This window comes from Lissotriton vulgaris, chromosome 5, assembly GCF_964263255.1.
Source record: "Lissotriton vulgaris chromosome 5, aLisVul1.2, whole genome shotgun sequence".
Classification (NCBI taxonomy): domain Eukaryota; kingdom Metazoa; phylum Chordata; class Amphibia; order Caudata; family Salamandridae; genus Lissotriton; species Lissotriton vulgaris.
The window spans coordinates 1,820,244,222-1,820,265,989 of NC_141693.1; the positions used below are offsets into that span (position 1 = coordinate 1,820,244,222).

General features: G+C 49.4%; 1 protein-coding gene across 1 annotated transcript in view; it reads right to left on the reverse strand.

The window, feature by feature from the left end:
- The window catches only part of IGF2BP1 (insulin like growth factor 2 mRNA binding protein 1), a 402,021-nt gene that overhangs the window by 204,940 nt on the left and 175,313 nt on the right, over window positions 1-21,768 (reverse strand). Inside the window, exons 6-7 of the mRNA XM_086924241.1 lie at window positions 7,311-7,592; window positions 1,482-1,616 (exon numbers count right to left, since the gene is read on the reverse strand). Coding sequence (XP_086780367.1) covers window positions 1,482-1,616; window positions 7,311-7,592 — 417 coding nt within the window. The remainder of the gene's footprint in view (window positions 1-1,481; window positions 1,617-7,310; window positions 7,593-21,768) is intronic.

Genomic DNA, 21,768 nt, shown 5'->3' on the forward strand with positions numbered 1-21,768 from the left:
ATGACTGGTTGTGGTCCTTCCCTTACAGGCCATAGTCTTTGCACAGACTCTTCTTGGGAGAGGACCCCAACCCAAAACTGGAGCTACAATGGCTTTGTGCAGTCTTGCTGTCCTTGTTAATCTTTTGCAAAGTCTAGTCCACTGTAATGTCCCTTAACCATAGAGGTCACCTGTTCGTTGGATCTACGGCAGACATTGGGGCATGTGTTTGGCACTGCTTTGCCTTCCTACATGATCTTATGTGCCCTGTATTGGTGCTGCTCCGGGAGGTATTGCATCAGCGTCACGATCGCCTCCCACTGCTGGTGGTCATGTCTATTAAGTAGGGTGTTCTAGTTGGTGTTGCATTTTTGGGTGGCCGTCAATACATCACCTTTCTCCATCTTCTTGCTCTGTCCACTAGGGGCGTGAGGGAGCATTAGGCCTTTCGCTTGAAGAGTCAGCCCCCATATTGCCTCGGATGTGAGGTGGGTCTTTAGAGCAGTGCTTTTGTTTCTCTTCCCTTGGTGTGAAAGCTTTAGCTACAGCTAGTACCCAAAGACTTTTTATACAGGACACTAATATCTGGTGCAACAGGCGTTTTGTGGACTGCAGTATCCCTTGAGGGACTTTAACGTCTCACAGAGGGTCTCCATTTCCGCTTCGAGCCTTTGTTTCTTTCTCTCGATGTTGAGACGTCTGTCCATCTTATTTATGTCTGGCTGTTAATCTTTGGTGCTTAGGCCTCCTCCCGGAAAGGAGGAACTGCTGCTAAAACTTGAAAATCCAAACACTAGATGGCTGCATAGCACACTGCATATGAATCTGGAAGAGATACACTGCAAAACTGATCGATTTCAATCACTGAAACGCCTTGCGTGCTGAGCACGTGGACTCCATGTTCGGGAGACAAACCGTTGCACATGCGAGGCTTGGCAGTTCATGTACAATTTGAATTACATTCGAGGCAAAACTGAAAGGGTGTTCTCTCCATAGCAGCCTCCCCTAAAAGTCATGTTCGATACAAACTTTTTCCAGCAAAACGGGGGCTTAGGGAAGCTTTATGTAGAGTCAGATCGCAGTCGCTGCACCGGTATGGACTCCTGCACTGCTGGAACAGAGTTGTAGAAACCAGACATTGAAGAGACCATCGAAGAATGCAGCCATAGAGCTGTCACTAAAACACTCGAACCACAGAAAAAGTATAAAACCAAGGACTTTAAACTAGAGTCCAGAAAAACAGGGGGTGTTGGTAGCCAGGAAACTCGTTTTTGACTCACTCTTCTAGTGAAAATCCTTCATAAATGGCTGCAGAGACAAGGTTGTGTGAAGCCAATGGAGGTTATATATTCAAGAAAACAAACCTGCAAACATACAAAAAACAAAGAGCACAGAAGCAGGAGTTTCACCCCAGATACATTTTCAAATGTGGTATCACCCATCATCCCCCCCCCCCCCAGAGACCAGCTCTAGGTCTCGTGAGGTTTCTTCACACTCCTTACGTTTTCGTGTCTTTGGCTTCTTTGTGCATGATTTCAAGAATCATCTTGCAGGCCGCCGAGCACCCTTCCGGCGTAGAGTGGATGCTGATCGCCTTCTCTGCAGCACCAGCATTCTCCTTCCTGTGCACGTCGATCCTGAGGGCAAGAAAACAAAAGCATACATGTTTCAGCTCGATGGGAAGTATAGAAAGCAAAACTTCCTGCTATTCTTACTTTTTCAAATGATTAATGGTGTTACTATAGGATTTATGTAAACCCACCATATATTGGGGATATGATTCAGCATGGCAAATCCTAAAAACAGGAAACATTGAATACATTCTAGTTTTCCTACTGTGGAACAAGACGCCAGTCACGGAAAAGCACCCAGTAAAAGTCCAGGCAATCATGGCATTTGTAAAGTGCACTACACAAACGTGAGGGTCTCAAGGAACAGGGGCGGGGGGGGGGGGGGGGGGGGGGGGGGGGGGGGGACGAGGCGGTGCTAATGATCAAAGAGCCAGGTCTTGGAGTCTCCTGAAGGTTAGGTCGTCTTCGGTCTGCAGTAGGCGGATGGGGACGGTGTTCCACGTCTTGGCTGCGAGTTTGGGAGAATGATCTGCCGCCGGCAGTCACTCTTTGCATGCGGGGGACAGTGGCGAGGGCGCAGTATGCAGAGCGGAGCTGGGTGGAGGGGGTGTAGAGGCTGAGTCGGCTGTTGAGGTACGCTGGTCCGGTGTGGAGTGCCTTGTGTGGGTGGGTGAGGAGCTTGAAGGTTATCCTCTTGTTGATAGGGAGCCAGTGCAAGTCTCAAGTGGGTTGTGATGTGTCTGCGGTGGGTGATGTCAAGGATCAAGTGTGCAGAGGTGCTCTGGAGCATTTGCTGGGGCTCATGCGTAGAGTGCATTGCTGTAGTGCAGTCTACTGATGACGAGGGCCTGGGTGACCGTCCTAGTTGTGGGGATCCACTTGAAGATCCTGCGAAGCATGCGGAGAGTGATGAAGCAGGAGGAGGAGACTGCGTTGACCTGCTTCGTCATGGTGTGTGGAGTAGAGGATGCCCCTAGGTTTAGTGCGTGGTCAGTGGGTGTAGGGGGTGCTCCTAGTGCCGTTAGCCACCATGAGTCGTCCCAGGCTGAGGGGGGCGGAACAGAGGATGAGGAAATCAGTCTTGTCAGAGTTCAGCTTTAATCGGCTCTTCCTCATCCAGTTGGCGACAGCCTTCATTCCTTCGTCCAGGTTGGTTTTGGGGGTGTAGGGGTCCTTGGTGAGCGAGAGGATCAGCTGGGTGTCGTCTGCGTAGGAAATTATGTTTAGGTCGTGCAGTCAGGCGACTTGGGCGAGCGGTGCCAAGTATACGCTGAACATTGAGCTGAGGGATGATCCTTGGGGTACGCTGCAGAGCTCGGTGGCTTTGGAACGGAAGGGGGGGGGGGGGGGTTGGACGCTCTCGGTTCTCCCAAAGAGGAAGGAGGTTGTTAGGTGGTTCTGACACAATGGGCCTCACAGGTTTTTCGTTTTTTGAGCACCTAATTGTTGAGCTTTTACTGTGGGAGAGCCTCATAATCTGGGACTCACCGACAGTGAACTCATAATATAGAAGACTGCATGGGGATTTGGGTGGTGTACCCCTGGCTTGACTAGGCCGTTGCGCAGCAGCTGGAGTATGGGGCACCGGGCTGGTTACATGCAGACACGGGTGTACATGCGTGTACACACGTGTAGGGGCTGCGCAGGGGAGATTCCTAGCGTGCGCAGTCCAGGAGCAGCTACAGAGTGAATGTTGTGGCAGGACTTACGCAGAATTGGGTGGTGACGTGGAATAGGCTTTATACACTGGAAAGGAACATGCCTGGGAAAGTCAGCTTGTTTTATTGTGTTTTTACTTCATTATTTCCATATGGGGATGTGAGGCCCATGGCTAAAATGACTTCCACAAAGCCAAGTCCCCCCCTACGTTTCTGGAGGCTTTAAGAAGAATAACCCCTCAACGCACTGCGAAGATTGCATTACCTCCTAGGCTGGAACTTTTGTTCTACAGCTGGGGGGTCGTTTAGAAGTGCATCAAAGATTGATGGGCTGAGTTGGAGATGTCTTGAACGGCATCCCCTGGAGGTGAAATGGTGTAATGACATTGAAATGCATTTACTAATGGTTATTTCTTTTGGAGAGACTGAATTTCACAGTTTGTAAGGTGATGTCATAAGCAAGTGGATTTAAGTGGCTAGACACTCCTGCTAGGGTGTCTGACTGTATTTACTTAAACCAGTGATCTGTGATGCCTTTAGAGGCTGTAATTGCAATGAATTTCTTAATGATATCCAAATGTACTGAGTACTGTCCTTCTAAAGTGTGCGTAAACATGTATTCTTGCTGCTGCGCTTAGGTGAAGATCCCAAGACTGTTAGCCCTTAAGATTTAGAGGTGCATACTGTATGGTCAGTAAGAGATGGTCAGTCAGGGTCATGTGTCACCAAGGCAGGTGTATCCTGTTTAATGCTCGTTGAGGTAATGGGAGGGGGTCGCCACTGGGAGGTTGCCAGTGCGCAGGGCCCTCGCTCCAGGTTAAGACCAATTCACTGCATTGGGGGCAAGAAGATGTGCATACATGGGAGTGGTGGTACTAGACCCCACCCGCCCTGCGGGAGGGATGGAGAGGTTATGCAATATCACAAAGTAATTCCATCAGCTTATGTATATTTGTAAATTGGTGTATAGTATTGAGTGGTGTGTGTGTTTAATAAATGTACTCTTACTTTTATAAAGCAAAGTACACACTGGACAATCAATTATTGAGTGTTAAATTTGCGCACCTGCAAATGGCGATTACTAGCCCACACCACCTCCCTTGAGAAAGCCTCAGACTGCTCTGCAACGCTACCCTCAGAGTCAGGCGCTGCCATAGGGGGTTTGGTTCCCAGTGCAGGCCTCACAGATGCTGCCTCGTTTTGAACCAAGGTGGTCCAGGCCAGGGCCTTCTCTTGGACTCCGGTGTCATGGAGGCGTGCTTTTAGTGTGCATGGAAGACTGGCGAAAGCGGCTGAAAGATCAAGGATGCTGAGGCCCGCGTTTCTCCGTTGTCTAGCAGGATCCCGATGTCGTCGGTGGCGGCGAGGGCAGTTTCGGTGCGGTGGTTGCTACGAAACCCGGACTGGGACGGTCCAGGATGTTGTTCTCTTCGAGGAAGCTGGTCAGTTTGACTGCCTTTTCGATGACCTTCGCTGGGAACGTGAGCAGGGAGATGGGTCGGACGTTCTTTAGGTCCTTGTGGTCCGCCTTGGGTTTCTTGAGTAAGGAGTTGATCTCAGCGTGCTTCCAGATCTCTGGGAAGTTTGATGTCTCCAAGGAGATGATGGTTTTCTGGAGGTGGGTGCAATGGTGCTGCTGGCTTTATTGAAGATGTGGTGTGGGCAGGGGTCTTCCGGGGATCTTGAGTGGACAGTGTTCATGATCTTGATGGTGTCATCGTTTATGTTGGTCCAGGCGAGCAGGCGGTTGGTGTGGGTGGTGGTCGTGGGAGCGGGGTTGTAGGCAGTTGCCGGGGTGATTACTGCGTCGAAGCAGTCGTGGAGGTCTGAGATCTTGCGATAGAAGGTGGCCAGCGAGTCGCACAGGTTTTGTGACAGTCGGATGTTGTTGGGGTTGGAGAGTTCCTTCATGAGGCTGAAGAGCTCTTTGCTGTAGTGTGCGTGGTCTATTCGGTCTCTGAAGGTGGTCCTTTTGGCGGATCTGGTGGTGTTTGCGGGTGGCGTTCCTGTGGGCTGTGTAGCTTTCCGGTGTTCTTTCGCGGGTCCAGTTTTTTTCCAGATTTCGGCAGGTTCGCTTGGAGGTCTCCGGTGAATCAGCTGGCTCTTGCTGGTGTTGGGGGACTTCTTGAGCGGGGCAAAGTCCTCCGAGTCCGGATTTGGTTCTGTCGGCGCAGTTTTCGGAGCCGACAGCACCGCCCTTGGATTTGTCGACCGGGAGCGGTGCAGCCAGAGCCTTGGGGTCGTCCTGACGCTTCTTGGATGCCTTCTTAGGGTCCTCGACCTTTTTGGCGTTGACGCGGCTCTTCAGAGCGTCGACCAGATTCGGCGCCGACGCAGCCGCGTCGGGCGTTTTGGCCTTCGGCTTCGACACTGCGGTCTTCGGGTCGGCCATCTTGCCGTGGCTCTTGATCTCGGCGGCCATTTTGGATTTCTTTGGCGCCGAGGCCTCTGGAGCCTTTGATCCCACCGGTGCGACTTGCACTTTCGGTTTCGATACCGATGGAGCGGACCCTGATTCTTTCACTTTCGGTTTCTGTACCGGGAGTGGCGCATCGCCAATGTCCGTGGCCGGGCCCAGAGGCGGGGCTGAGGGACGAATATTAAGGTCTTGGGTAAGGCCCGAAGGTGATCCCTCGACCTGGGCCTTATGCTGGAGTTCGGCCCTGGAGTCAGTATGAGGATGCTCCTCTTCCGAGCTATCCTCCACGGTGGCAATGGCCCCGTCGTCGTCCCCTACCTCCTCGACTACTTCCTCGAACTCCTCATCTCCCGCGTCGTAGTCTTCATCCCCAGACGCCGGGTCAGAGTCCGAAACTTGTAGGACGGTGTCGTCTTCAACGTCTTCTTCAAAGATGTTGGTTGGTGGGGGTGCCGATAACTGGGCCTGCAGTCTTGCGGCCCGACGTAGCTTGAGAGTCTTCTTCGACCGGAACTTGGAGCAGGCCATACACCTGGCCTAGTCGTGGTCCGGCGACAAGCATCTGTTGCACACTGGGTGCACGTCGAGGTGTGAATACTTTGAGGCGCACACTGGGCACCTCTTAAACGGAGTTCGTTCCATGTTGAAGAGTCTGGAGCTTCGTGTAGGCCCTTCCGCGCCGACAACACGCGGAAGGGCAGCAAAAGTTCGGAGCCAATGAATAAACCAACCCGAACGATGGACAATACCGGCGCGAGTCCTAAAGACCTTTTGGTCTCAAGTAAGGAAAGTTAAACAACTAACGATTCCGACAGAGGGAACCTAAACACATCCGAACCCAATGGCGGAAAAAAACAATCTGAGGATGGAGGCGATGCCCATGCGCACTGTAGTCCAGGGGAGGAGCCATCTATCTCGTGATACTTCGAAGACTCTTCCAGGACAACAATGTGCAATCATCCGGACCCAACACTAGGCGGCGATCTATGCACAGATATGAATTCAGCAGCCCACATGCCTCGAACGGAAATTCCTTGCTGGCGTAAACTAAGGAATTTTGGCTGTAAACTTGTTACTATGTAACTGAACAGAAAATACAAGACAGGTTGCATCTTTCTGTACCTGCTGCAGCTTTCCCCGTAAAATTACACAGACTAGGAAGGTGACATGTGTTAAAAACGGCTACCACCCTGAACTGATCTACAGCCTCCTCGTGAACCTCCATATAAGAGCTGGACTCTAGATTGCTCCCAGGCTAGAGCACCTTGCCAAGAAGAAAGGTCGTTCAAGATGCGTGACAATTAATTGTACTGAGTGACCAGTCATTACACCAGTTGTGCTGTAGTGGATTTTCTGTAACATGAAAATACCCTCATACTCTTGCAGCACGCATACCCTTCGCAAACCATGATAATCTGAGAACCTATCGCCCATGGGTGACAGTCGTATTCCCAGTGAAACAATCCCATCTCCTTAGAGACACCAAACTAGCATAGGTAAATAAACTGATAGCAGCCATGATGTTTAGCAGTAGGCTGAAATTCACACAGGCCCTCTTGCTTCGCTTCTGTTTAGCTGCCAGGCAACTGTGACGGAGGGTTGGACAGTCACTTTAGGGAAGTAGGGGGCCTTTAGAGGTGGAAGCAAAGGAAGTAGGGGGGGGGGGGGGGGTTCCTCACTCACTTTGACTGAGTCTGTTTCGTAATGTTTCGGATTGTGGCCCCCTCCTTGCCTATGATGGCACCCACATACTGCGTGGGCACTAGCAGTCTGAGAGGGATGTCAGCAGAGTGATGCTTTGTGGGCCCTGCGGAAGGGCCTGGAGACCCTTGTCGGGGCCCCCCACGGTTTCCTGGTCCTCCTCGGCGCCCATTCTCTGGAGGCGGGGCTGACTGTTCGTCAGGAATGTAAGAGACCTTCAGGACGTGCGTCTCCATCTGGTGCCCATTTAGCTTCATGATGGCCCTGGAGAAGAGAAGGGTTTTACAAATTATTAATTCAAATGAATAAATTACTGAAGTAACAAAAGCGCTTCAAGTGCATGCTTCCCAATATGGGCACTGGATTTCGCATGCCAGAATACACAAGGCACCGTTCAACTACATTTTACTTCAGCAATGGACATTCACACTTATGGAGTGATTTTAGAGGGACGTTTACCATCATAAAGCAACTAAGCTGTCGCATTAGCATTCTTCTTAGCTATCTAATGGTGACCAGCAGAGGAAGCTACACATTAAAGAACATTTGGCTTTAGCATCCGAGGGCGTTCGAAAGTACAACTTTTGTCACCGCATCGGAATGAGTATGACAACCATTTAGGGTTGTACTGTGAAAAATAAATAAAAAAATACGGGCTGAATATTTATTACACAAACGCTAATGAATCCACAACACACATTTCATGAGAATTTTTTTGCAAAATACTTTCCACATTTCTTAACTATGGCCGATTCCTGCAATGCAGAGAATCCAACTACCTGAAAGGCAAAACAAGCAGCTAACGCAGGAAGTGTTCGCATATTAGAGCGGCACATGGGTGGGAGCTACCAGTACCTGACAAATAAGGGGATCATTGTAAATTAGTACGTCAACCAGATATGTCTGGAACACAGATGGATCGATCCAAACATCCAATAGCATTAGGCGAAAAATGAATATTCCGTTGGGCTGAGCCAAGACTGATTGCGGAAAGCCAAGGAACTCTGGACCAGTGCTTAAATCTGAGCCTGCTTGTTGCTAAATATATCCAAGCCAAACAAGGCAAGCTCTACCTAGCTTTCATGGACCTATCTGCAGCCTTTGCTTCCGTCGCCCACTGCCACGTATGGAAGATCATGAAGGAGACGGGCATCAAAGCAATCAACTCCTTCATTAGACAGCTATACTCGACGGCTGCGGCTTGCGTCTGTTATGGGAAGCAGGGAGAGTGCACAAGATGGTTTCAAATTACTAAGGGGGTTCACTAGGCATGCGTCCTCGCACCTTTTTTGTTTTCCAGATACAGGAACGGAGTTGAGGCTCCCCCTCTTGGCCTAGACTTTGGACGTCCCAACAATGAATAAGGCACACATTCCAATACTGCTCTTAATGGACGTCCCAACAACGAATAAGGCACGCGTTCCAATACTACTCTATGCTGCGATGCAGTCTTCACGGACATCCCAACAATGAATAAGGCACGCGTTCCAATACTGCTCTATGCTGCGATGCAGTCTTTATGGACGTCCCAACAATGAATAAGGCACACATTCCAATACTGCTCTTAATGGACGTCCCAACAATGAATAAGGCACGCGTTCCAATACTGCTCTATGCTGCGATGCAGTCTTAATAGACGTCCCAACAATGAATAAGGCACACATTCCAATACTGCTCTCAATGGACGTTCCAACAATGAATAAGGCACGCGTTCCAATATTGCTCTTAATGGACGTTCCAACAATGAATAAGGCACACATTCCAATACTGCTCTTAATGGACGTCCCAACAATGAATAAGGCACACATTCCAATACTGCTCTTAATGGACGTCCCAACAATGAATAAGGCACGCGTTCCAATACTACTCTATGCTGCGATGCAGTCTTCACGGACGTCCCAACAATGAATAAGGCACGCGTTCCAATACTGCTCTATGCTGCGATGCAGTCTTAATAGACGTCCCAACAATGAATAAGGCACACATTCCAATACTGCTCTTAATGGACGTTCCAACAATGAATAAGGCACGCGTTCCAATATTGCTCTTAATGGACGTTCCAACAATGAATAAGGCACACATTCCAATACTGCTCTTAATGGACGTTCCAACAATGAATAAGGCAAGCGTTCCAATACTACTCTATGCTGCGATGCAGTCTTAATGGACGTCCCAACAATGAATAAGGCACACATTCCAATACTGCTCTTAATGGACATTCCAACAATGAATAAGGCACGCGTTCCAATACTGCTCTATGCTGCGATGCAGTCTTCATGGACGTCCCAACAATGAATAAGGCACGCGTTCCAATACTACTCTGTGCTGCGATGCAGTCTTAATGGACGTTGTGAGAAGTTGGCCTGATATGCAGTGCTCACTATTCTAGTGATCACTATGTATCAGTCCAAACAACCCTTATTGATGATTGGTTGTAAGTCAACCGTAGACCAGCTATCCTAGTAGCGTGGACAAGAGCAGTCTTTAGGCTAGACTCTAGAGGGCGTGTTAAGCCAGCTGTTATACCATCACATATACCCCTTGAACACCAAGTGAAAGGACACCACACAAGTGTTATGAAAATAAACAGTGTATTTATTTAGATCACAACAGCCCTGTACTCTTTATGAGGACAGGGTACTAAGCACACAACAAAACTCTTACGAAAATACTTCAAGTTGCACAATTTACACAAATGCCCGAGGGGCACGAAAAACCATATACTCTAAAAGTGGAATGCGAAATTACTAGCAGGTAAGTACTGTACTAATAGGCTTTGGAATCGCTAGGACTACATTACTGAACCTTTAGATTACTAGTAGGAGGCCTAGGGGACTCGGGTGCAGAGTGTGCACTCTCACGCGGGATGCGGGACAAAGTCTATGGGAGCTAGTAAAGGCAAAGTTAGTGTTCTCGGGCGAACCCGATAAGGTAGATCGAAAACGACAGTGGATCCTGACCCTTGGATAGTGAGGCTATGCTGGGGCACCGAAATGCCGAAGTTACCTAGCCCAGGGGCTGCAGCTGCATAGGTCTCAAAAGACATCGGGAATCCTCGTAGACGAACCAGGAGCCTGAAGAAAGAAGATGCTGGCAGGCGACCAGTGAAGATAGTTCGAGTGATCCAAGCCTGGATCGAAGATGGATACACCTGAAAGCAGAGGGGACCAAGTTCGTGACTACTAGCCAGTAGTCAGGTGGCACCAGGAGGGCACCCGATGGTAGTCACCTCGACTAGGTGAGTGGGCGACGCTGTGCTCTGCAGTCTCACGGACCAGGAGGCGTTGTCGGCGACCAGGATGGAGGTGCGAGCGGTCCCACGATGGATGAAGCTGTCGACGTCGCTGGACCCAGGATTGGGGCAACAAGTCTTGGCAAATTCAAGCCCAAGCGGTGGACTCAAAATGGCGTCTGGAGTGGACCAGGAGGGCCCGGGGTACTCCTCTTTTGGAAGGGAGCAAGGGCCAGTCTGGAGCAACCAGACCAGCAGTGTTGAAGTCGTCGGTCGTTGTCGGGAAGGCCACAAGCCAACGGGCTAGTAGCCAGACAACGCGGTGAGCAGCCACAAAGCAGAAGGGCCCCACGCAGATCTCGTGGATGCTGGGGGGCTGGACTTCGGTGCAGGAGCTGCTCAGGGTCGGGGCTTCTCGGACCCCAAAGCACTCACCAGAGGATCCCTCGGCGGTCGTGCTGGATAGAAGTCGTGCAGTTCTGATGATGGCCGGTCCCTGGAGGTCTCGTCGCACCTACGGTTCTCAGCTTAGCTGTAGAGGTAGGTAGAGGTCAGAGGTGCCAGGGAAGCCGGGTCTCGTCGAGCTGGTCAGTCGGATTCCAGAGGAAGGACGTGCAGCAATCCGCAGAGTTCTTAGATGGTGCCTGCGGGTGCAGGGTGACTACTCCTTAGCCACAAGGGAGAAATCTTGAGAAGAAGTCGAGAGTTCCTTTCGTAGAAAGTAGTTTCTTGATTCAAAGATGATCTAATTTGGAAGGGTCCCCGCTTCTGCCTTTATCCTAAAGAAAGGGGTGGGTACGCGGCTAGGCCCTGCCCTAGGGGTGGGACCAGGAAGGGGGGTGGTTACACCGCCCCTGACAGGAAACCCTTTGTCCAAGCTCTCCTCGCTGGAAGGACTCCCAGCAGCAGGAGGTCAGACTCGTGTCTGTGGTGGCAGCGTCCATTTTGTGGAGCTGAGGCTTCAGTTAACTTTAACCGGGGTTCACAGTTACTTACATGTCGTGTCCCTCTAGAAGGGTGGAATGCTAACCCAGTCGCCAGAATTGGCGAGGGGTTAGTATTCCAATTCGTATGACACCTTACTCTACATGTTTTGATAAAGCAATACCAGAGATAGCATTTAACCGCGAGGATTATAATGCACTTAAAGAGTATATGGTATGCGTTATCATGGAACAGCTATTAGGACTTGGTTCCGCAAGCTGCAAACGGGCTCAGCTCATGCCAGAGCACCATTTCACACGATTCCAAGCACTCTGCCTTCAGGATTGTCAAGGCCTGCCATAGGAGTGACGGATAGGTATCTGTGTGTCTATTTTAGGGTTAGGTATACTATATCTAAAGCAAAGGGTGATTACACCACCTTGCCCCAGCTGTCGTGCAGCCAGTTGTGTCAGATTTAGATGGCCATCCAGGGGTGGCATAATACATGCTTCAGCCCCTGGTAGGCCCTGGGTACACCTATGCCCTGAGTTACAGGGTCTGATAAGGTGCCCAGTACCAATTGGAAATGTACCCAAGGTACATGGAATCCATTTTAGATAGCGCAGTAGGCCTGGGGTCCTGATTGGCAGGGCCCCAGGTCAACTAAGTCGGAAAACCAGCAAAACACCAGGCAAAAAGTTGGGGGCAACCATAGCCGGGTATCCACCTTCCTACAGATACCCCAGCAATACCAACCCCAGAGGTGGGTCTGCGAACCAATGATCACACCAGAAAGTCCTGGAGAACGGAACTGCCGAAAAAGCCATCTCTCCGGACTTAGCTGTCTAGGCAGTTGTGTCTTGCGAATGTGTGCAGCAAGGCCCACGTAGCTGCCTGACAGATGTCCTGCAAGGGGACTCCCCAGGGCAGTAGTAGCCGTCGTGGCCCCACAGGAATGGGCACGTAGCCCAACAGGAGGCTCCTTCTGCGCGAAAGAGTAACAAGCCTTGATGCACAAGATGACCCATCGAGAAATGGTTAGTTTGTGCACCGCCTGTACCTTCTTAGCGCCCACGTAACCAACAAAGAGTTGGTCATCCACCCGGAACTGGCATGTGCGGTCCAGATAGAATGAGAGCGCATGTTTTAAGTCCAGACGGTGGAGCCTCTCTCTCTTTCGAGGGATGCGGAGGCGGAAAGAAGGTGGGCAAGGTGATGGACTGCCTGATGTGGAAGACTGACTACCTTGGGCAGGAAAGAGGGTTGCGTCCACAACACAACTTTGTCCGGATGGACAGAAAGGAAAGGAGGTTGAGAAGAAAGAGCCTGGAGGTCACTCACTCTCCTGGCAGAGGTGATGGCAACCAGTAGTGCAGTCTTAAGAGTAAAGAGGCGAAGAGGACAGTTTTGAAGTGGCTCGAAGGGAGCGCACATCAGATAAGTCAGAACAAAGTTCAAGTCCCACTGAGGCATCACGAAAGGAACAGAAGGAATATGCTACTTACCAGTATGCATCGGTTCTTGGCATGTAGGGCTGCTGACATTCATATCTGTGCATAGATCGCCGCCTAGTGTTGGGTCCGGATGATTGCAAATTGTTGTCCTGGAAGAGTCTTCGAAGTATCACGAGATAGGTGGCTCCTCCCCCGGACTACAGTGCGCATAGGTATCCTCTCCATCCTCAGATTGTTTTTCGCCATTGTGGCAGAGATGGGAGTATGATACAGTAAGTGATGTCCATGCTAGAGATTAATTCACAGCTGCGACAGGCACCGGGGAGGAGGGCGGGCGATATGAATGTCAGCAGCCCTACATGCCAAGAACAGATGCATACTGGTAAGTAGCATATTCTGTTCGAGGCATGTGGGCTGCTGAATTCATATCTGCGCATAGAATGTATAGCAGTCTCCCCCTTAGCGGTGGCTGCCTGTGCCAGCTGCAGCAGTCCGAAATAGTTTTGAGTACAGCTTGTCCTACAGCTGCTTGGAGTGTACATCTACACAGTAGTGTTTGGTAAATGTATGTATGGAGGTCCATGTGGCTGCTCTACATATTTCTTCTAGAGGAATGTTTCCTAGGAAAGCCATGGATGCCCCTAACTTGCGTGTTGAAAGCGCTCCTGGGGGAACTGTTAACGTGTGTTTAGCTTTCTGATAACAAATCTATATGCACTTAACAATCCATCTGGCTATACCTGATTTGGAAATGGGGTTGCCTTTGCGCTGTGGTGAAAAGGCAACAAACAGTTGCTTAGTTTTCCTGAAATGTTTTGTCCTGTCTATATAGTACAGGAGAGCTCTCATAACGTCTAGTGTATGTAGAGCTCTTTCTGCCACTGAATCTGGATTTGGGAAGAACACTGGTAGCTATATTGTTTGATTGATGTGAAACAGGGATACCACCTTTGGCATAAATTTAAGGTTTGTACGTAGCACTACCCTATTTGCGTGAATTTGGATGAATGGCTCCTGAATAGTTAGGGCTTGCAGCTCACCAACTCTCCTAAGTTATGTAATTGCCACTAAAAAAGCCACTTTCCACGTTAGGAATTGTATTTCACACGAGTGTAGAGGTTCAAAAGGTGGTCCCATCAGTCTGGTTAGAACTACGTTCAGGTTCCAGACAGGTGAAGGTGGGTGTCTTGGAGGAATCACTCGTTTGAGTGAAATGTGTTGCCTGTTCTGAAGATAAGCTGCCACCGCAGCTAAATGTATATGTATGGAACTGTAGGCTAGATTGCATCTGTGTAAATGTAACAGATAACAGGATGTTTTCCGTTGATGCATCTAGTGGATTTATGTCATTGTTACAATAAATGACAAATCGTTTCCACTTTGCCACATAGCATGCTCTGGTGGTAGGTCTTCTTGCCTCCTTGATAATATTCATACAGTCAGGAGGCAAGTTTAGGTAATTAAACTATGACTTCAGGAGCCAGATCGCAAGGTTCAACTGTTGCGGATCTGGGTGCTGAACGTCTCCATGGCTCTGCGTTAAAAGACTGGGTGTTAGTCGCAGTCTTTGATGAGGCACCACGGAAAGTTCTAGGAACGTGGTGTACCATGGTTGCCTCGCCCAAGTTGGAGCAACTAGGATGAGTGTCATGGAGTGTTGTCGGAGTTTGCGTGCCACTAGTGGTATGAGCGGGGCTGGGGGGAAAAGCGTACGCAAACCTGCCTGACCAGTTTATCCATATCGCATTGCCCTGAGCCTGCGGTTGTGGAAACCTGGCGGCGAAGCTTTGGCATTTAGCGTTTTCCCTTGTGGCGAACAGGTCTATCTCTGGGTGACCCCACTGCTGGAAATACGGTTGCAGCACTGAGGGATGTATCTCCCACTCGTGCATCTGGTGGCGGTGTCTGCTGAGTAGATCCGCCATCTGGTTGTCCCAGCCTGGGAGGTGTTCCGCCATGAGGAATATGTTCCTCTGAATGGCCCACTTCCACATGCTCTGCGCTAGATGTGACAACTGTGGAGAGTGTGTCCCTCCCTGCTTCTGTATGTAGTACATGGCAGTCATGTTGTCCGTCCGGATCAACACGACTTTGTTGCACAAATGTACCTTGAACGCCTTCATTGCCATGAAGATTGCCATCAGTTCCAACAGGTTGATGTGCATCTTTTGCTGAGTCGTCCATAGTCCCTGTACTGTGTAATGGAGGACATGCGCTCCCCAGCCCAGGAGCGATGCGTCCGTCGTCAGCACTATTTGTGGTACAGGCTCTTGGAACGGTCGTCCCCTGCAAAGGTTTTGTGGGTTCCACCAATGCAGAGAGTTGTATGCACGACCGGTCACCAACACTAGGTCTTTTAATTGTCCTTGAGCCTGGTTCCACTGCCGTGCTAAGCACTTCTGAAGCGGACGCATGTGTAGTCTCGCGTGAGGGACTATGAAGATGCAGGAGGCCAAAATGCCTATCAACTGCATAAACACCCGTGCTGGGAGCAAGTGTTGGGGTCTGAATTTCTTAATCAGCAACAGAATACTGTTGATTCTTGCTGAGTTTGGCTGTGCTTTTGCTACCAGTGTCTATTGCCGCTCCTAGGTACTGTTGTACGTGAGCAGGTCGGAGATGAGACTTTGCATAGTTTAAGGAGAATCCGAGGCTATGCAGGAAGTGAATAGTGAGAGACATGTGGCTGGCACATTGTTGGGCCGACTTTACCTCGATGAGTCAGTTGTCCAGATAGGGGTAGACGTGGACATGGTTTCTCCTCAGGTGCGCCGCTACCATCACTAGGCACTTGGTAAACACTCTGGGGGCTGTTGTCACCCCGAAAGGTAGTACCTTGAACTGAAAGTGCCGATTTTGTATGGTAAACCTGAGATACTTCCTGCAGGATGTATTGGTATGCGGAAGTCTGCTTCTTTTAGGTCTAGTGTTGCAAGGAAATCTCCCTGACTGAGCAATGGTAGAACCTGCAGTAAAGTGAGCATGTGAAAATGTTCTGACAAGATGTATTTGTTTAGGGGCCTGAGGTCCAGTATTGGTCTGAGAGACCCGTCCTTTTTGGGAATTAAGAAGTACAGCGAGTATACCCCTGTACCTTGTTCTTGTATAGGGACGAGTTCCATGGCCCCTTTTTGCAGCATGCTGATTACTTCTTGCTGCAATAAGTCTTTGTGCTCTGCTGACATAGGACGGTGTCTTGGGGGTATGTTGAGTGGAGGTTAGCTCTAGACAATAGCCGTACTGAATAAGTTCTCACCCACCTGTCTGTGGTAATGCTCTCCCAGACTGGCAGGAACTGTTGTAATCGCCCCCGACCGGTGTAACATGGTCCGGGGGCAGTGACAAGGCGTCACTGTTTAGTATTGGCGGAGGATCTGGTGTTATTCCCCTGTCCTCTGCCTTTGTTGCCACGGTATCCACCTCTTTATTGTAGGTGGTTTGCGTGCTCCCTTTATTGTATGGAATTTGTTGTGATGCCTGGCCTTGTGTTGCTCCTCTGTTACTGGAGCGACGAAAGGAACCTCCTCTAAATTGTTGAGACTGCAAGGCACCCATGGACTTGGCCGTCTGTCTTTCTTAATCTTTCCTAAGATAGTGTCCACATCAGGACCAAAAAGATAATCTGGGTTCACAGGCTGATTTAGTAGTGTGGTCTGAATCTCAGGATTGAATCCGGAGATGCGCAACCAAGCATGCCTCCTGAGCATGACGCTTGTGTTGATGGCCCTGGCTGCAGTGTCTGCTGCGTCTAGCGCACACTTAATGGATGCGTTGGATAGGAGTTTACCCTCCTGGATTAGCATCTCTGCTCACTCTTTGTAGGCCTCAGGCAAATGTTGCAGCAGTTGCTCTAGAGTGTCATAATGTGCCCTATCGTATCTGGCTAATAGGGCCTGTGTATTAGAAATCCTCCAGACATTAGCTGCTTGAGCAGCCACCCTTTTACCAGAAGCTTCTAGTACTTTAGATTCTTTGTCTGGATGAGGAGCATCACCCGTAGTTTGTTAGTTGGCGCGCTTACGAGCATTTGACACCACCAAAGAGTCCAACGGCAGCTGTCCCTTAATATATGTAGGGTCCACAGGCACCGGTCTGTATTTCCTTTCAATCCTGGGGTTAATAACCCCTAGCCCTAGTCGTTTCCTTGAAAATTTCCCCTGCGTGTTTAAAGACACCCTTTAGCATTGGCAAAGTTATAACAGATTTCTCTGAAGTGGAGAAAGTGTCAAACAGGAAGTCCTCTTCAACTGGGTCAGCATGCATGTCCAGATCATGATTTAGTGCTGCCCTTTCAATTAAAGCGTTGAACACAGCTGTATCTTCCGTTGGTGAAGGTTTCACAGGATAAGAGGGAGTATCAGGAATAGTCTGATTCCTCCTGGTCAGAAGGGTCTGTCCAGGCTTGTGTTTGGTCATTCTGATTATTGTCCACAAGGTAACTATATTGTTCCTCATCATCATACCCCATATCCTCAGCAGTGGGTGTGGGTGAATATGCCGAAGTGTCCTGGCAATAGTACCTCAGTCTCAAAAAGGACAGGTGACGTTGCAGAATCCTTTTTCTTTTTGAGTGGAATTTCGTATGATTCCAAAGTATTTTCTGATCTGATTTTTCTTTGATACATAGTAAGTTTACCAGATTCTGAGTCAATATGCAACTTGGACTGATCATATGAGGGCTCCTGGTACATAACGTCCTCTTCAAGAGGACGACTCCTTTTTCCCCAATGACATCTGGTTGGGGGTTTCGACCCCACGTTTTGGATCGAGCGCCTTGGGGCGTGCAGTAGGTGGTAGTCCGAATTTTATCGGTGGCATAGTGTCTTTAGACAAACCGATCTTCTTCGGCGCCGATGTAGGCCCGACCGACTGCCTTCTCGCCCATAACTTCTTGGGCGTGCGCTGACTTCGTTGCTTGTGGAGTCGGAGGCGCACTCTTCTGCCTCGACTGCCTTCGAGGCACTCTTGGCTTTTGACTCTAGGCCTTTGACAAGCTGCGGTCTGTCGACCTGACGCTTCGGATCGAGACCTTTTCGAGATTAGAGTCCCTTGTTTGTGTCGCTGTCCATCGACTTCTTCGGTTCGACGTGCTTGGCTTTAATGGCGGACTTCAGCGCCCCGATCTTCTGTTCGAAACTTTACTTTCGACCCCCCCAGGTCGTTGACACCTGATGTCTTCTTCGACTCCGATCTGTTCGAGGTCTTCGACCCGAAGACTATTTTCAGCACTTTTGGTTTCGTTATTGACTATGGCTTTCGGTTTGAGTAGTGGAACCGATGGCTCATGTGATGTTTTTAGCCGGGCCTGAACGCGGGGCTATAGAATATTGTTCATGATCTCGGCTAAGGCCTTCTGGCGATGCCTCGATCGTGGCCTTCGAAAGTGTTTGAGTGTCTGTTTCGGGCCCTGTACCCATAATTGGGCCTGTTTCATCGCTCGAGTCATCAACGGCTCCGATGGGGGTTACGTCGTCCCTTACCTCGACGACTTCATATTAGACGTTGTCTTAGTCTTCCTCATAATAGTTGGAGCCATGCTCCGAACCGGGATCCGACAGCTGTTCTGGATCCTATGTGTCGACGACCTCATCGTAGTCTTCATCGAAGATGTTCACCGGGTCGGGCGCTGGCTTCGACATAGTTTGCCTCGCTGCGCGTCGGAGCCTAAGCGTCTTCTTCGACCTGAATCGAGCACAAGCTAGACAGTTCTCGTCGTGCTCCGGTGATATACACCCGGTGTGCAACACATGCTTATCGATGTGCGGGTACTTTAGTTACAAAGGGGGCATCGTTTGAACGGGCTCTGTTCCATCGACTATCAGGCCTCCGGTGTCGAAAAGGCCACGTGGCTCTCTTCGCCGTCGTGCTCAAGAAAACTGGAACAAGAACTCTGCACCGATCAAAAATATACAGACGAACCCGAAGGCCTTTTGGCCTTTAGAAAGTTTCCGAACTTGAGTAAAGAAAAGTACATCCGAACCCAATGGCGGAAAAAAACAATCCGAGGATGGAGAGGATGCCCATGCGCACTGTAGTCCGGGTGAGGAGCCACCTATCTCGTGATACTTCGAAGACTCTTCCAGGACAACAATGTGCAATCATCCGGACCCAACACTAGGCGGCGATTTATGCACAGATATGAATTCAGCAGCCCACATGCCTCGAACCAGATGCATACTGGTAAGTATCATATTCCGTTCGAGGCATGTGGGCTGCTGAATTCATATCTTGTGCATAGACTGTATAGCAGTATCTCCTCTAGCGGTGGCTACCTGTGCCAGCTGCAGCAGTTTGAAACAGTTTTGAGGACAGCCTGGCCTACAGCAGCTTGCTGTTTTGTTTGTACATCTACACAGTAATGTTTTGTGAAAGTGTGTATGGTGGACCATGTGGCTGCCTTACAGGTGTCTTCAAGAGGAATATTTCCTAGGAAAGCCATGGATGCCCCCATTTAAGTGGAGTGTGCTCTTGGGGGGGACAGTTAAAGTGTGTTTTGCTTTTTGATAGCATATCTGAATGCATTTAACTATCCATCTGGCTATTCCTGATTTTGAAATTTGATTCCCCTTGTGCTGTGGTGCAAATGCAACAAATAGTTGCTTTGTTTTACGAAAGGATTTAGTTCTGTCCACATAGTAAAGTAGAGCTCTCTTCAAGTCTAGTGTGTGCAGTGCTCTCAGCTACTGACTGGATTCTGAAAGAACACTGGCAGTTCTATTGATTGGTTGATCTGGAAATTGGATACAACCTTAGGCATGAATTTAGAGTTTGTTTTAAGAACCACCCTGTTGGCGTGTACCTGCATGAAAGGTTCTTGAATTGTAAGCGCTTGTAATTCACTCACTCTTCTGAGTGAGGCGATGGCCACTAGATAAGCAACTTTCCACGTTAAGAATTGTATTTTGCAAGAATGTAAAGGTTCGAAAGTAGGGCCCATGAGTCTGGTAAGCACTATATTGAGATTCCAGACCGGGGAAGGGGGGTGCCTAGGAGGAATCGCCCTTTTTAGACCCTCCATGAAAGCTTTGATTGCTGAAATTCTAAACTCGAAGAATAGTTGGAGGATCTGGGGGTTAATCTCCCATTCGTGTAATTGCTGGCTGTGCCTGCTGAGCAGGTCGGCAACTTGGTTGTCCTTCCCTGGAAGGTGCTCCGCTAGGAGAAAAATGTTTTTGGGAATCGCCCACTTCCAGATGCTCTGTGCTAGATGGGACAGCTGTGGAGAGTGCGTTCCTCCCTGTTTCTGGATACAGTACATTGCGGTCATGTTGTCCGTCCGGATCAACACAGTCTTGCTGTACAAGTATTTCTGAAATGCTTTCAGGGCTAGGAATATAGCTAGCAACTCTAGTTGGTTGATATTCAGCCTTTTCTGCTGGTTTGTCCAGAGGCCCTGTACCGTGTATTGAAGGAGATGGGCTACCCAGCCTGTCAGTGATGCGTCCGCTGTTAGTACTAGTTGCGGAACCGGCTCTTGGAACAGTCGCCCCTTGGAAAGGTTTTGTGGGTTCCACCACTGCAGAGAGTTGAGAGTGCGACTGTCTACCAACACTAGGTCTTTTAGTTGTCCTTGAGCCTTGTTCCATTGCCGTGCTAGGCATTCCTGTAATGGGCGCATTTGTAGTCTGGCATGGGGGACAATCAATATGCAGGAGGCCATCATGCCTATGAGCTGCATAAAGACTTGAGCTGGGAGAGAGAGTTGTGGCTGGAATTTTCGAATGTCTGCATACTGGCTATCCTTGTTGAATTTGGATACGCCTTTGCCAGCGAGGTGTTTATGGTGGCTCCCAGGTACTGCTGTATGTGGGACAGTTGCAGATGTGATTGTGTAGTTGATTGAGAATCCCAAGCTGTGTAACAGCTGGTTTGTTTGAGACGTGTGTTCTGCACATTGTTGGTACGATTTTGCTTGTATAAGCCAATCGTCCAGGTAAGGGTACACATGGACGTGCTGCCTCCTGAGATGTGCTGCCACGGTCGCGAAGGATTTTGTAAACACTCTTGGAGCCGTGGTAACCCCGAATGGCAAAACCTTGCATTGGTAGTGTTGACCTATTGTGAACCAGAGGTATTTTCTGTGGGCAGGATGGATGGGTATGTGGAAATACGCATCTTTGAGGTCCAGTGTTGCTAGGAAATACCCCTGTTGTAGCAACGGGAGTACTTGTTGTAATGTGATCATATGAAAGTGCTCCGACAGTATGTATTGATTTAGGAGTCTGAGGTCCAGTATTGGCCTGAGAGCCGTCCTTCTTGGGAATAAGGAAATATAGGGAGTACACTCCCTTTCCTTGCTGTTGGAAAGGGACTTGCTCTATGGCCCCCTTTCTAGCATGCAGTTCACCTCTTGTTGTAATAGGGTGATGTGTTCTCCGGACATAGGACGATGTCTTAGTGGTATGTTTGGTGGTGTAGAAGTCAGTTCTAGGCAGTAGTCAGACTGGATAATTTGTCTCACCCACTTGTCTGTGGTAATTGTGTTCCAGACAGGTAGGAACTGTTGTAGTCTGCCTCCGACCGGTGTTATGTGGTCTGGAGATAGTGTGATAGAAACACTGTTTTGAGGCAGTGGCGGTGCCTTCACGTCTTCTTCCCTTGGTATTGTTACGTCTGTAGCCTCCTCTGGTGGTGTTTTTACCAAAGGAGCTTTGTGCGTTACCTTTATATGAGGACGTTGTTTGCGAGGTATGTATGTGTGTATGTATTCCACTCCTATATAGCGCAAAACACTGCCACCCAAAGGGTATCCTGGTGCTTTGAGAGACAAACTAGCAACGGTCACAGATCACGCTACTCTAGGAAAGATAGGTTTTTAAATTTCTCTTGA